Source organism: Pseudopipra pipra, chromosome 6 (genome assembly GCF_036250125.1).
Source record: "Pseudopipra pipra isolate bDixPip1 chromosome 6, bDixPip1.hap1, whole genome shotgun sequence".
In the NCBI taxonomy this organism is placed as follows: Eukaryota; Metazoa; Chordata; class Aves; order Passeriformes; family Pipridae; genus Pseudopipra; species Pseudopipra pipra.
The window spans coordinates 50,016,983-50,029,318 of NC_087554.1; the positions used below are offsets into that span (position 1 = coordinate 50,016,983).

The following is a 12,336-nucleotide window of genomic DNA, read 5'->3' on the forward strand; positions in this document are numbered from 1 at the left end:
GAAATATAGCTGGCAAGAAAATCCACTTGACTGTGCATATAATAGCTATTGGCTAAGCCAGAATTTTCCCAAGGGCTCACGAGAAATTCTTTGCTTGAATTCTCAACCACCAAGGAGCTCCAGGTGTTACTGGAAATAACACATGCCAAGTGGGGTAGCAGTACCTGGTTCTCCAACCAAGGAAGCCAAGTGCATTGGTCTTTTCCACAGCCTTATGAAATTCCTTTAATGCACATGGACCTGAGATCCCCAGATGCAATTCCTTCCTTGCAAGGCAGTTGTGAAGGAGATACCTTAGCAAACTGGGAGGTACTGCAACCCTGCAGAAGAGAGGGACTTGAGAGACCCAGAACAGAAAAGGACTCCAAGCTAACAAGCTGTTGTAATACACTTTTAACACATGATTTTATGTTAGCCAAGGGCAAATCATGGTGGGTTTTTTCAGACTCTTTCTGATTTGGGGCTATTTATGGTTATTATTTCAATAGGTGCATTTCAGATAAATCAAGAGAGTTCACAGTAACTTTCAAGTGCAATATGTTGCTTTTCAAATATGACAGCTTGCTGTTTACAACATTCCCTGTTGCTTCTAAAAAACCATAAAATTGCTGGATGTCAGGTCAGACTGTTTGGAAATACAAAACATAAGCACTGCTCAGATAATCTCCATCCCCACTTATGGCTGACTGTAGGTAGTGCTGGGTCAGGTTTCCTGTGACTTAAGCAACAGCATTGCTGCCTCTGAGCACTTCAGAAATGCCTTCCCAGCTAGGGCCTTGACATGAAAAGTAGCAGAGACAGATGATTAATGAAGGCATAGAGAGACCTGGCTGTCAAAATCTATGCAAAATGGAGGCAAAAGCTTGCAAAGTTAATGCAGTCTAGTTTTAATTGTCAATGTGCTTACAGATGCTGTATGCCCAATATTCCAGTACAGTAGGGGTAGATGCTACTGTTTCAGTTAACAAAGGAAATCATCAAGGACCAAAATCCCTATCCTTGAGATTTTAGCTAGTTACCTGCAGGTGGTATTCTGGTGGAGGACAAGGCAAGGCTAGTTATCCCCTGATAACACAGGGGCACAACACATGGGCAGTCCACTCTATGTGCTGGCTCCAAGTTTTCTTTCCCTTGGGTCAGTATGTCTAAAGTGTGAGGAGCATCGGGATGTTGGAGTGTGGCCAAGGGTTCCTTGTCTTCTTCAGAGAGATTTTACTCTCCCACCCCTCTTCTTTCCATGTTGCTCCAGAAAACATGAAGGCTCAGCAGTCTGCTGGTGTTATCTTGGCCCAGGGTGATTTGTTTTCCTCTTGGTAGAATTTCAGTTTCAGCCAGAGGTGATTCAGGATATCTACAACTGGGCCACTGTGTTGCCTTTGGTTTTATGGTAGACTTTCCAAACATCTGTAAACCTTTCACTTTTTCTGTTAAATCATCATGTTCTTGCTATACTCCCCCTAGCTCCATCATGGAGCTAAAATTACCGAGCAAATCAGCTCAACAGTCTTGTGCTCTTCCAACTCTTTAAACCCCTTTCCAAAACCCATATAAATCTCCAATGAAGTCTTTGAATTAAACTGCTTATTTGAGAAATCACTGGTCTGCCTTTTAAAACTTTTTTTTTGAGTGGTTGTTCTTATTTGCAGTTGCAGGGAAGTTACAAAAGCATAGCTGGGACCCATCTTCTCAGCCGAAATAATTTTTCTACCCTCAAAGAACTGCTTTTAGGCACTGAGCAAACTTGTACTATTTTCCATAAGAAAATCTCACAGTTCTGATCAAGAGATAATTAAGAATTTTTACAAAGGTTTCTATTTCAGATACTTATTACTAAACAGTAAAACTGGAGTTGTTCCTGGGTTTCATTTTCCAGAATTGGGCAGAGCAGGGGGTAAGCAATGAGGCAATATGAACAGTTTCCTATTTATTCTTATTCTTGCCTTCCCTCTAACATGTCCCAAGTACCACACAGTTAACTGCTCCCCTAAACCTCACCACTCCCAAAGCAGGGGAGCAGTGACTGGGCAAGCTGTATTAGTAGCTGTGGATGAAAAGACTTGTAGCTTGTGCTACAACGTGCTGTGCAATGCTGAAATCCTTGGCTTGGCTCCAACAGCAGACGTTTGCCCCTTCAAGCAGTGTTGAAACAATTGATTTTATTTTCCTGAGAGACAAAATGAGCTAGACAGGTATAGGTGACTCAGATTTTCCATGGAGCATTGCTGGGTTTCTGTCTTCAAACTTTAAAGTGGTTGATTATAGAGAAAATATTTTTCATTAAGCAAGTCTTTGGGTCTGTGTGAATAGGTTGGCTAGAGGTTGGGTTTTTTCTGCCCGTAGGACTGGGAAAAGGTCTGTGCTTGCTCACATGAAAGGCTCTATTATCTTTCACTGCAAATACACACACTATGGTTTTCTCTCAGCTGTATGACCTGTCAGGGCTCTCCCAAACCAAACCACAATGGGAAAAGGATTTAGCAGCTCTGACCCAGTCTATGCAGAAGCCACAGCCCTCCAGCAGTGTCAGGGAGTCCCAGGTCTGCTCAGGGGATTGTTTGATTCCAGCTTTTCCTAGGGAGGAGAGCAGAGCTGAGGCTGGAAACCTCAGAGGTGGGGTTGGGGCAGGGGAGGGAGAGGTGCTCAGCTCAGGCTGTGTTTGAGGAGTGCCCTCCAGCTCTTGATGCTGAGAGGATGCTGTGAAGGGAGCCTAACCAGAGCTCCTGGCAGTTCATTAGCACCATCAAAGTGTTCTACCCATCCATTAAATCGCATTATCCATAGTGAACCTCATATGAGGATTGAGTTTCTGTGTACCGTGTGTCTGTGCAGAGGTGCTGCCAGTGGGGGCTGCAGGGTGGCTTCTGTGAGAAGAGGTCAGAGCTGTCCTGTGCTGGAAAGGGCCAGTTCCAGATGGCTCTAACAGACCCACCACAGAATACACCTGAGCCCCTTAGCCAAGATGGTGGCACCTCTGGGAAGCATATTTGAGAAAAAGGGAAAAAACATTGTGTGGCAGCTCTGAGAGGGAGAACTCAAAAAAACAAGTTAGAGAAGCAGCCCCACAGACAGTCAGGTCAATGCAGAAGGAAGCAAAGGAGGTGCTCCAGGTGCTGGAGCACAGATTCCCCTGCAGCCCCTGGAGAAGACCCTGGTGAGACAGGATGTCCCCCTGCAGCCCATGGAAGACTGTGGTGGAGCAGAAACCCACACTGCTTGCTGCCCTGGAGGTCCCCACATGAGAGCAAGTGGATGGATCCTAGAAGGAAGCTGCAGCTTATGGAGAGCCAGCTCCAGAGAGAGAGCCTGGCAGGAACTGCAGCCCCATGGAGACAAGTCCATGCTGGACCAGTCTGCTTGTGATTGTATCCTGTAGGAAAGACCCATGCTGGAGGCATTCATGGACTGTCGCATATGGAAGGGACATTGTACTGGAGCAGGGGAAGTCTGGGAGGAGGAATGATCAGCAGACACAAAGCTTTGTCATGGCTGGGCTTCGCGAACGAAGATTTGGGAAGGCTCTATCCACATTTGCTACAGGCACGCTGGTGGCTTATGAGGCCAATACATGACAGACATATCCGATTGCAAAAGGCACAGCAGAAAGACTCCTTAGGTGGTGTATTCTGCAATACACGGTTCTTTCTGCGTTGCCTTTTTTCCTCGAGGGTGATCCTGCGTGTGTTCTCAAAGGAGACAGCTGCGTTATAGATGGTGTGTCTCCAGACCTCCCGATTTGAGGTCAGAGTAGACCAGAAGCTTTGTAAACTGACTGCAATTCCCATACCCTCATGCCCCCTTTCCTGTGCCATTCAGAGGAAGTAAAGGAGTTAGGAGTGAAATTGAGCCTGGGAAGAAGGAAGCAGGTTGGGGGGAAGGTGTTTTTAATCATATCTTTGCTTATTACTATCCTACTCTATTTTTAATTGCCAATTAATTAATTAATTAAATTTGATACTGCAACACAGCTCTCCATCACATGGTGCTGCTGGTAACACTGGCTTCTGCCTACTCAGCACTCAGGAAGGTGTCAAAGTCACCTTTCTGTACCCTCAACATCAGCTTAATGGCAAGAAACCTCTTGGAAGCACTGATCAACCTGAGCTTGCTGAAGCAAGTGGAGGTGAACAGGATCAGCTGGCAGGTGGACAATGGAGACGTGACCCCCAAACAAAACCCTCTGTTTGGGTTTTGCCAAATCCTGTTCTCCTAGGGATCCCATGCTTTACTCTGCACGCACAAAACTATTAAGGATGATAATTTGAATAATTATATTCAACTTTCATAGACACAAAAGCTAAATTCTTGCCCTGCCAGAAAAGTTTGGCCCCTTATTCTGGAGCAACTATTGAGGAATGCGGAACGGAGCGAGGGTTGGAGCTGGTAGGGGGCAGTTGCCAAGCTGGAAGAAAGAGGTTTATTCTTTACCAAGGAGCATCCATCATCTAGGAAAGGAAAAGTTTAATAGGTCTATGTCTCTGTTTCCCTTCTTAGCCATTGAACTCTGGAAGGTGAAGGAGACTTCTGCTGGGATTCACAGTGGAATGAAAAGGAAGGAAAAGATGGTTTTTCAGCTGAAAGGGATAGATTTGGGGTTTGTGAGCTGAGGACAGGGAATGGGAAGCATTGGGAGTTTCTCAGCCAGCAATAGGAAGTTGTATTTGCATACAAAAAACCCTGACAGCAGTGATAAGTGCATGGAAAATGTCTGTTGAAGATCCCACGGCTGCCTCTTTGGCCCGAGTCATTTTGTAAACATGGCCTACTCATGTTTGTACCCAAGTCTCTGTTTCTAAGTAAAGAAAAACTTGACATAATATTTATTTATTTATTAATTCAGGATCAGATCAATTCTAGTCCCATCTTACAAAGAAATTCCTGGGATGCACACAAGCTTTCTTCTCTGCACTTGCGAGTACAAGTGCTCTGGCCTAGTCTTCCCTAGCAGTTGGGTTCACAATTTTCCCCAGGAAGAGTATGCCGTGGGTGGTTTTGTCAATAATCATCATCAGGAAGGGCCTGTTGAAGGTGATGTGAAGCGGAGGATGAAACCATCCGGAATACGGTGTTATTTCTACCATGGTCGCTGCAGAAGCCTCTGTGCCATTCTCTCTAACATCGACCGTGGCCTTGTGAATTGCCTGGAAGGAAAGCAAAGATTATAATGTAGGTAGAGAAGAGAGGGAACCAGCTGGGGAAAAAATTGCTTGCCTTAACACTGTGAGAAGGTAATCTTTAAAAGAAATCACAGAAATAAATGTAGAACTTGTGTGAAAAAAATACTAATGTCCAGCCCTTCCAAGACAAGCAAATCTGCTCTGAGGGAGAATTCTCTTCAACACTGTTGGAGTCAAACTTGGCTGCTAGCAAAGACTGAGCAACATAGAGGACTCTGAGAAAAACTCTGTTTTTTCTCAGAGTAAGATTTTGTCCTTAGTATTGAACATAGAAGTAAGTTTTCATTTTGCATCAATTTCTGTGTATGCAAAAAAAATTCTTTCTGCAAAGGCACAATAGTGACAAGCTTTATAGTTTTTCTTTCTGTAACATAGCCCACAGATAAGACTTTACAGAGCTTTCTATGGGAAGTATAGCAAATTCATATTTAGGAATTCACATGATCTTATTTCATTGTCTTTGGTCAGCCCTCTGCTTTCTTCCTTCATTGTCCATAGCACATCTAAAATTTCCTCTCATGAGTCCCTGCTACCCTTCCTCTATTTACCTGTCCTGTATCCATAATCTAGATGCTCCCATGTGTCCACATGTCCCTTGTGTTGGGGAGCCCCAAACTGGATGTTTAGTACTCCAGAGGTAGTTTCACAAGTGCAGAATAGAGGGGAAGGATCACTTCCCTCAGGACACAAAGCATATATCCCATAGGACACTGGAGAAATAATTTTGTTTATCTGTATATTCATTTCTTGTTTGTGAAATGGGGCTATCCCGGTGCCACAAGTCTGTTGTCCATATAAATTCTGAAGTGCTCAGATAACAAAAGCTATATACATAATACCATCTCTCTTTGCATACTTACTTTGGAAACCTTCAGAAGGGTTTCTTCTGCCACTCCGGAGAGGTCAGCCTGGTTACTGAACACCTCTGTCACACCCATTTTCTCAAACAAGCTCTTAACATCATAGGAGCCAGAGACAGAGAATTTTGGAAGGTCCAGGTAGATTTCTCTTTTCAAAAATAAATGAAAAATGTGAGTTTGTTATTGCAAGATTCCTTGATGCAGTAGCTATGGCAGGTATACACCCATCCCAAATACCTGTGGAGCTAAGGTTTGGCTTCCTAAGACAGAGGTAAATCCCACGTTAGAGAAGCAGAAACTGAGGTACCTATACCACCAACCACAGCCTGATCAGTGGTGTAGGGACAGAGTGATAGTCTAGGAAAGCGACTGGCTGGAAACTATCATCCAGACTGGAGAAAAATAAATTGTATTTTCTTTTGAACTAGATTCTTCCTACTGAAGGCAAGTTCCTGAGGGCAATGTACCCATGTGCAGGATCCTCACAACTGGTAGCACTCTCACTGCTGTGACTAACGGGGCTGAGGAGAGGGTTGCCTTTAGTTATGAAATCACATGATTCCTTGTCTGAGTTAAAGAAACTAAGCAATGCTTGTTCCTCAAAGCTGTGCTTAGCAATTCATTTTGACATCCTAAGCTTTACCTTTCCCAGATGAGTAGTTTTGGCCTGTTCAATATTTAAGCAAAACCACAATTAAAATATTACCTTATTTTAAGTGATTCCATCCACTTGGACACTGTTTCTTTCAGCAGAGCATCTTCCACGTGTTTCATTTTCCCTTCATCAGGCAGAACAAACAATGAAGTAACATTTCCTGTGTAGGGGATTTCTACTACCCAGCAAGACAAATTTTCATCCCTGTGAATATTAAAGGCTTTGTTTTGATGCATCATTTTGACTTTAACAGAATTCCTGGCATCCAAGAAGAAGTCATCATCTCTTGTTTTCAAATTGTTGAAAGGTTTTTTCCAGGAACCTTTTGACAAAAGAATGAGTACAGAATTCAAAAAAGAGACTAATAAAGGCATGTAGCATTAGTTGATGCTTACAATGTTGTAATTGAACAGCAGAGGCAGCAACAAGCCTATCTCAGTTTAAGGATGCTTTGGAAAGAAACTTTACCTCCTTTCAATGGTTTTAATAAAAATCACACAAGAAAATATAGGTTGAGGGTTGCCATAGAAAAGAGATGAGCCTCTGCCTGTTAAAGCAATGGTAAATTTTTCATGGACTCCAACCATGCAAGTGTCATCCGTGTTTGACCATGTTTTGCACAGCCAGAAAGGCACAGAAACCTGTGGTTTTCAACACATGATCATAAGTTCCCAAGCTCATACTTTCTGAATATTTTCAGCTCTGAACCTGGCTTAAAATTGATATGATATTAATCAGTTCTTTTATTTTTTCTTTTTTTTTTCCTCATATAGAAAATGATTTATCATACCTGGCTTTCAAATATTTAGCTATATAATTTAAAAATAGGAAGATGTGTTTTAAATTAAATGATAGGATAGGTTCACAATCTGAAAAAAATTACTTTTCTTAGAACTTCAAGAGCTTATATGTATAGCTGCTACTCGTGTTTGTCACTCACCTTTAAAGAAAATGTAGTTGACAAGAACCATCATGGTGTTCGGATCAAGACTCTCAACTAAATCAACAATTCTGCCATGTGTTTTTCTTTCCACGTACTCATTGATTTCCTTTATAGCCTCTGGAGGATTTTGAAAGTTACTAGAAATAGCTTCAGAATAATAAAAATGTATGACATCATCCAAAAATTTTTGAAGAAGTTTCAGTCGATCATCTATGAACAGGGCATTGCCCATGTTCAACTGGACTTCTCGATGAGGGTCATTCAGCAGCTGGAGGACACACTGAAATCCTTCATGTATCTCCTGCTTCTCCATCTCTGTCTGGTTGAAGAAAAGGCCTTTGTGCAGCTCTCTGAGTGTGTTTGATCTGGCCCCCAGGGACAGCATTGCAAAGGCCGTGGAGATGCTCAAAGGAGAGAAGAAAATGTTCTTGTTGCCTGCCTCCTCTCTGACCTGCTTGTAAAACCTAAATGCAAAGTTAGCGTTGCTGGGGGCTATCTTGACATGAGGGAGGTTTTCATCTTCAGCCTGGGAATGGTCTTCTGGGGAATGGGGTATTTGTTGTTCCTGCTGCTGACCCTGGACTTGAAGTCCAAGAAGTAACAAACACAAATACAATGCAGACTTCATTGTCCTTCTGAAGAGTTCTGTTAAGAAAGAACAGAACAACTTTTAGATCTAGAGAATTTTTTCTTTCCTACATAAAATGTTTTTGTGTTCTAGATACTGAGTTTCGGATGCCAGTTGTTAAAATTACTTTTTTATTTAGAAATACTCTTCTACTTGGCCTCCTGGATGGTCTATGTCTAGTAATTTCTCTTAGTTTGTGACCAATGAGCAAAGGAAGAATGATAGTAATGTGGCATTGCCAGGAAAGAATCAATGTTGTGTAGGCTTTTGTGAGGTATTATGTGTGAAGTACTTTTTTCCTCTGACCAGCATAGCCTCAGTGCACTCCCTAAGTGCCTTGGGGTGCATGACTGAGTTAATCTGTGGGCACCCATGTATGTGGTAAGCACTTTGGCAGAGGGACCAACTTTTGCTGCTATGTTTCTCTACTACCCATGGTCTTGTTACGACATTAGTTTTCGAAAACTGCAGAGATACAGTCAGTTATAGTTGTGAATAAAATCCACCTCAATGCTCATCCCTTAAACTCTTCATGTCTTTCTGTCTCTTTCATAGCAGCTCTGACTCAAGACCTATATTATTATTTCAAGATATTACCTTCAATGTTTCAGCAAATTGAGGACAAATTGAGAAAGTTTATTGGCTCTCTCTGTTGCACATAAAGTACCCATAAGGCTGTGAAGCCTGAGACTCGAGAGCTTAGGAAAAGCTACAGTGGAAAATGCCTTGTTGTGTATGTGTAATTTGATGACATTTTCTCTTCCTTTAACTGACTTAAGCAAATTCTACACAACCTCACAGTCTCTCTTCTGCCCTTTTCAGGGAAAGAACCATGAAATATACTGGAGAATAATGTTCTCCATAGTGTCCTCACCTAAATTATCTCAAATGACAGAAACTCAAATCCACGAAGTGGGCAGTGGCCTGCAGGAAAATCGAGATGGTCTGAATATTGTTCATAGCAGCTATATACTCATCCTGGAGCATGGGATTCTGCCCCCAAATCTACCTCAGGCTGTGTGTCTAATGCCAGGTTTAGGTCTTGCATCAAACTTTTCATGGGGAGTTGTTAATTCCAGGTTCCCCCTTTTCTGGCTGCCCGTTATGAAACACTGGAGATACAAGCTACAGAAGGGCTGAGTATGGGAGTTGTGCTCAGGATGTGTAAAATTCTGGATAAGAACATCGACTTGGGGAGAAAAAGCATTCTAAACACTGGTAATTCATTTTGGTCTGGTAAGCATTCTTTTCATAATTCCCCCAATCTGCTTTTGAGAGAGATTTGATTTATCTTTCTGGCCTCTTAACTGCAAGTCATCTGGTCTTTAAGCACACAGGAGAGAAATAATGCAACTATCTTTATTCCTGCATCAGCCTAGAATAGTCAGGACATTGAGATTACAACTAAATTTACTCATTAGGCATCTTGGTATTGACTGTTGAGTATTCATTTTGGACTTCATGTCCCAATCATCCTGTCACTATAGCTATGAGATAGATCACTGAATGAATCCTGTTTCAAACATCCTGAACATGCTTTCAGACCCTAAAATAATTTCCAATTACTGTACAAAATAAATTAATCTCAGAATTAAATACTGTGCAATACATAGCAGGGATCACACACAACAAATTGAAAGACTTCTAAGAAAGTACAATATGGTACTTACTGTGCTGGACCGACCTTTCACAGTGCTTCTTTCCCATTCTTCATTTGCCTTCTAATATTAAGTTAATGTCCACTGGTAAATATTAAACAGGGCAAATAAGATTTATTTGCAAAGCAAAGGTTGAGCAAGCTATTTTTTTTCTGAATATCAATTACTGTAAGTCCTTTGTTTCCCGTCACACAGGCCAGCACCTAGGGCTCTAAAGGGAGAGAAGACCATGGACTTTGCTACTCTTGGGCTTGAACAGAACTGTTGGCAAAAGAGTTTGCAAAAAAACTGTTTGGCAAAACTGTTTGCAAGGTGGTCTGGCATAACCATGGTAAATGAGTTTTAGAGAACAGAACATGAAAAGAAGTGGAAAGCTAAGAAAGGGCCAAAGCAATGGACACTGTGCCTGCACTTTGTAACTGAACTCTCTGCACAGGATATCCTGATGAAACAATGCCATCTAACTGAGTACCCAAGGCAGCAGCAAGTTTGTTCAGGAACAGCTCAGTATCTCCATCCTGCTCTGTAGTGCACGCTGTAGGTATACCCTAACTGGTATTATTTGATGGACTCATTAACTTATTAGAAAAAGGATAGTTGTGGGAGAAAGCCCTAACTACGAAATGTGGAAAGAACACCTTTGGGAACAGGATCACCACGACGGCAACCCTCTGGAATTAGACAAATTAGAGACATTTACAGTTTAAGCTTAGGACTTGTGGTTGTTATTGTATGGTTTCACTTTAAGCTTTGTTATTCCCCCCCACGCAGCACCCACGCGGCTTCCCTGGACAGCGCCATGTTGTCCTGCCCACTGAGCCAGCCCCGCCTCTGTCCTAATCCCATTGGTCGTCTCGCCCGTCTCTCCCCAATCCCTGGGTTCCTATTGGGTTTTGCACCTCCCGTTTCTCCCATTGGCTAGCTGAGTACCTAAGCCCCCTCCTTCCCCTGAGCCTTTACCCAATCACATCCCACTTCCTGAGCCTTCCCCCAGAAGCCTTAAAAATCCTCTGTCTGTTTGAATAAAGGCTTTTCATCATCGGATCCTCAGAGTGTGAATATCGTGGGTTTTGCCCCCCGGCACAGTGGCTAGCACCATCTGGCCCCGTCTCTGAGAGGCTGTGCGTGGGGAACCGGTCCCTCGGACAACACCTGTCAGATAGTCAGAACACTGGTTAGGTTTTTGAAACACCTTTGATGGGTATTTTAAAAACTACTAGAGTAAAAAGTAAAGTATAGTATAGCTTGACAAATAGCTAAAATAAGAAAACAAATGGAAGAATGAAATGGGCAAGCTTTCCCATAGCAAAATTTTAGCTGGGGAGAACATTTCCCCCCCCTCCCCCCCCCCGGTGTTATATACTCAAAGGATAAGCATGAATTATATACATACAATATTTGTCATTACATACATACTGTATACTACCTTATGCTGGGTTCCCTTTCAGAGGAAGCTGAAACAGGCACAATTTAGCTATTTAGAAGGTTATTTAAGGATGAGATGCATGTTACCCATTTTAATTAGCAATGACTAATTATTTCCATCGAATGTACATGATTTTGCCCCAGGTAAACTTACAACTTATCTACACATAGGAATCAATCCACCATAGTTATTGCTATGTAACTACTCTCTCTTACAAGACAGAGGTAGGGTTGGTCAGAATGTATTTCTGCAGAGAGGGGTTTTTTCATGACGTGCAAGTACCCAATAAGTTTATTTTAGTATTATGTAAAAGGACCAAGTCTCAGGAGCAGCAAGTATGCTGTTGCTTAACTCTAGCAATGAGAAGCTATTTTCCTCAAGTCTAGGCCTGCCTACATAGATAGCATTAATCTTTCAGCCCAGTCCTAATGCTTGGCTAATCATCTGAAGGATGCTACTATTTCCAGAGACGAATTTCTGGGAATGGCAAAGCTGCTGCAGTGATTCCTCTACTTTCTCCCAGGACATGCAGCAGCACTCAGCATGTCAGAGAAAGGGTGGAAAGTTGCATCTGTCTCTGCTCACCACTCGCAGGCACCAGCTTTTCTGATCTGACCCGTCTTTTCCTAGGCAAGGTCAGCAGTTACAGCAGACCCACAAATGATCATTTGCGAAGAATCAGTTTCCCAGCAATTCCAGACAGATCAGCATGGATAACGAATGCATCAGTCACACCTAGTCCTTTGAAAATCTCCCTTAGGTCATAGGTGCCAGAAACAGAGACTCTTGGAAAACGTGTCTCTTCTGTTGAATGCAATGGAAAATGAGGGTGAATCACCACATGTGGGTATCACCTGCATGTCTGCCAGGTGGCAGGTCTGTGAGAACCCAGGGAAAGGAAAACAGTTTGTTGATTCACTGCACATTCCTGTAGGTGAAAATGTCTGTGTCCCCAGGACAGGTGTCACTGGGAAATGCAAGGCTAAGCTGGA

At 42.6% G+C, this 12,336-nt stretch overlaps 1 protein-coding gene across 4 annotated transcripts; it reads right to left on the bottom strand.

Annotated features, from left to right (window-relative positions):
• Positions 1 to 4,811: 4,811 nt before the first annotated feature.
• Positions 4,812 to 10,837, bottom strand: LOC135416200 (alpha-1-antitrypsin-like). 4 transcript variants are annotated; one of them, XM_064659056.1, is made up of 6 exons: positions 10,619 to 10,837; positions 9,135 to 9,184; positions 7,630 to 8,277; positions 6,741 to 7,011; positions 6,035 to 6,182; positions 4,812 to 5,138 (listed from the first exon to the last, which is right to left on the bottom strand). In XM_064659056.1, the coding sequence occupies exons 3-6, from the start codon at positions 8,258 to 8,260 to the stop codon at positions 4,929 to 4,931; spliced, it is 1,260 nt and encodes a 419-aa protein (XP_064515126.1). In that variant the 5' UTR covers positions 8,261 to 8,277; positions 9,135 to 9,184; positions 10,619 to 10,837; the 3' UTR covers positions 4,812 to 4,928. The 4 variants fall into 4 exon arrangements, with proteins under 4 accessions (XP_064515126.1, XP_064515124.1, XP_064515127.1 ...); XM_064659054.1 differs by lacking the exon at positions 9,135 to 9,184 and adding an exon at positions 9,931 to 10,002 and having other exon boundaries at positions 10,619 to 10,833; XM_064659057.1 differs by lacking the exon at positions 10,619 to 10,837 and adding an exon at positions 9,931 to 10,002.
• Between the last annotated feature and the right edge of the window lie 1,499 nt (positions 10,838 to 12,336).

What these genes read in the sequence shown, in the direction of transcription:
- LOC135416200 (XM_064659054.1), bottom strand. Translation starts at nt 9,967, where the DNA reads ATGGGAAAGAAGCACTGTGAAAGGTCGGTCCAGCACA. An exon ending in CAACTACATTTTCTTTAAAG is followed by an intron (nt 7,012 to 7,629) that starts GTGAGTGACAAA and finishes TTTTGTCAAAAG; the next exon opens with GTTCCTGGAAAAAACCTTTC. An exon ending in CCCTTCTGAAGGTTTCCAAA is followed by an intron (nt 5,139 to 6,034) that starts GTAAGTATGCAA and finishes CTTTCCTTCCAG; the next exon opens with GCAATTCACAAGGCCACGGT.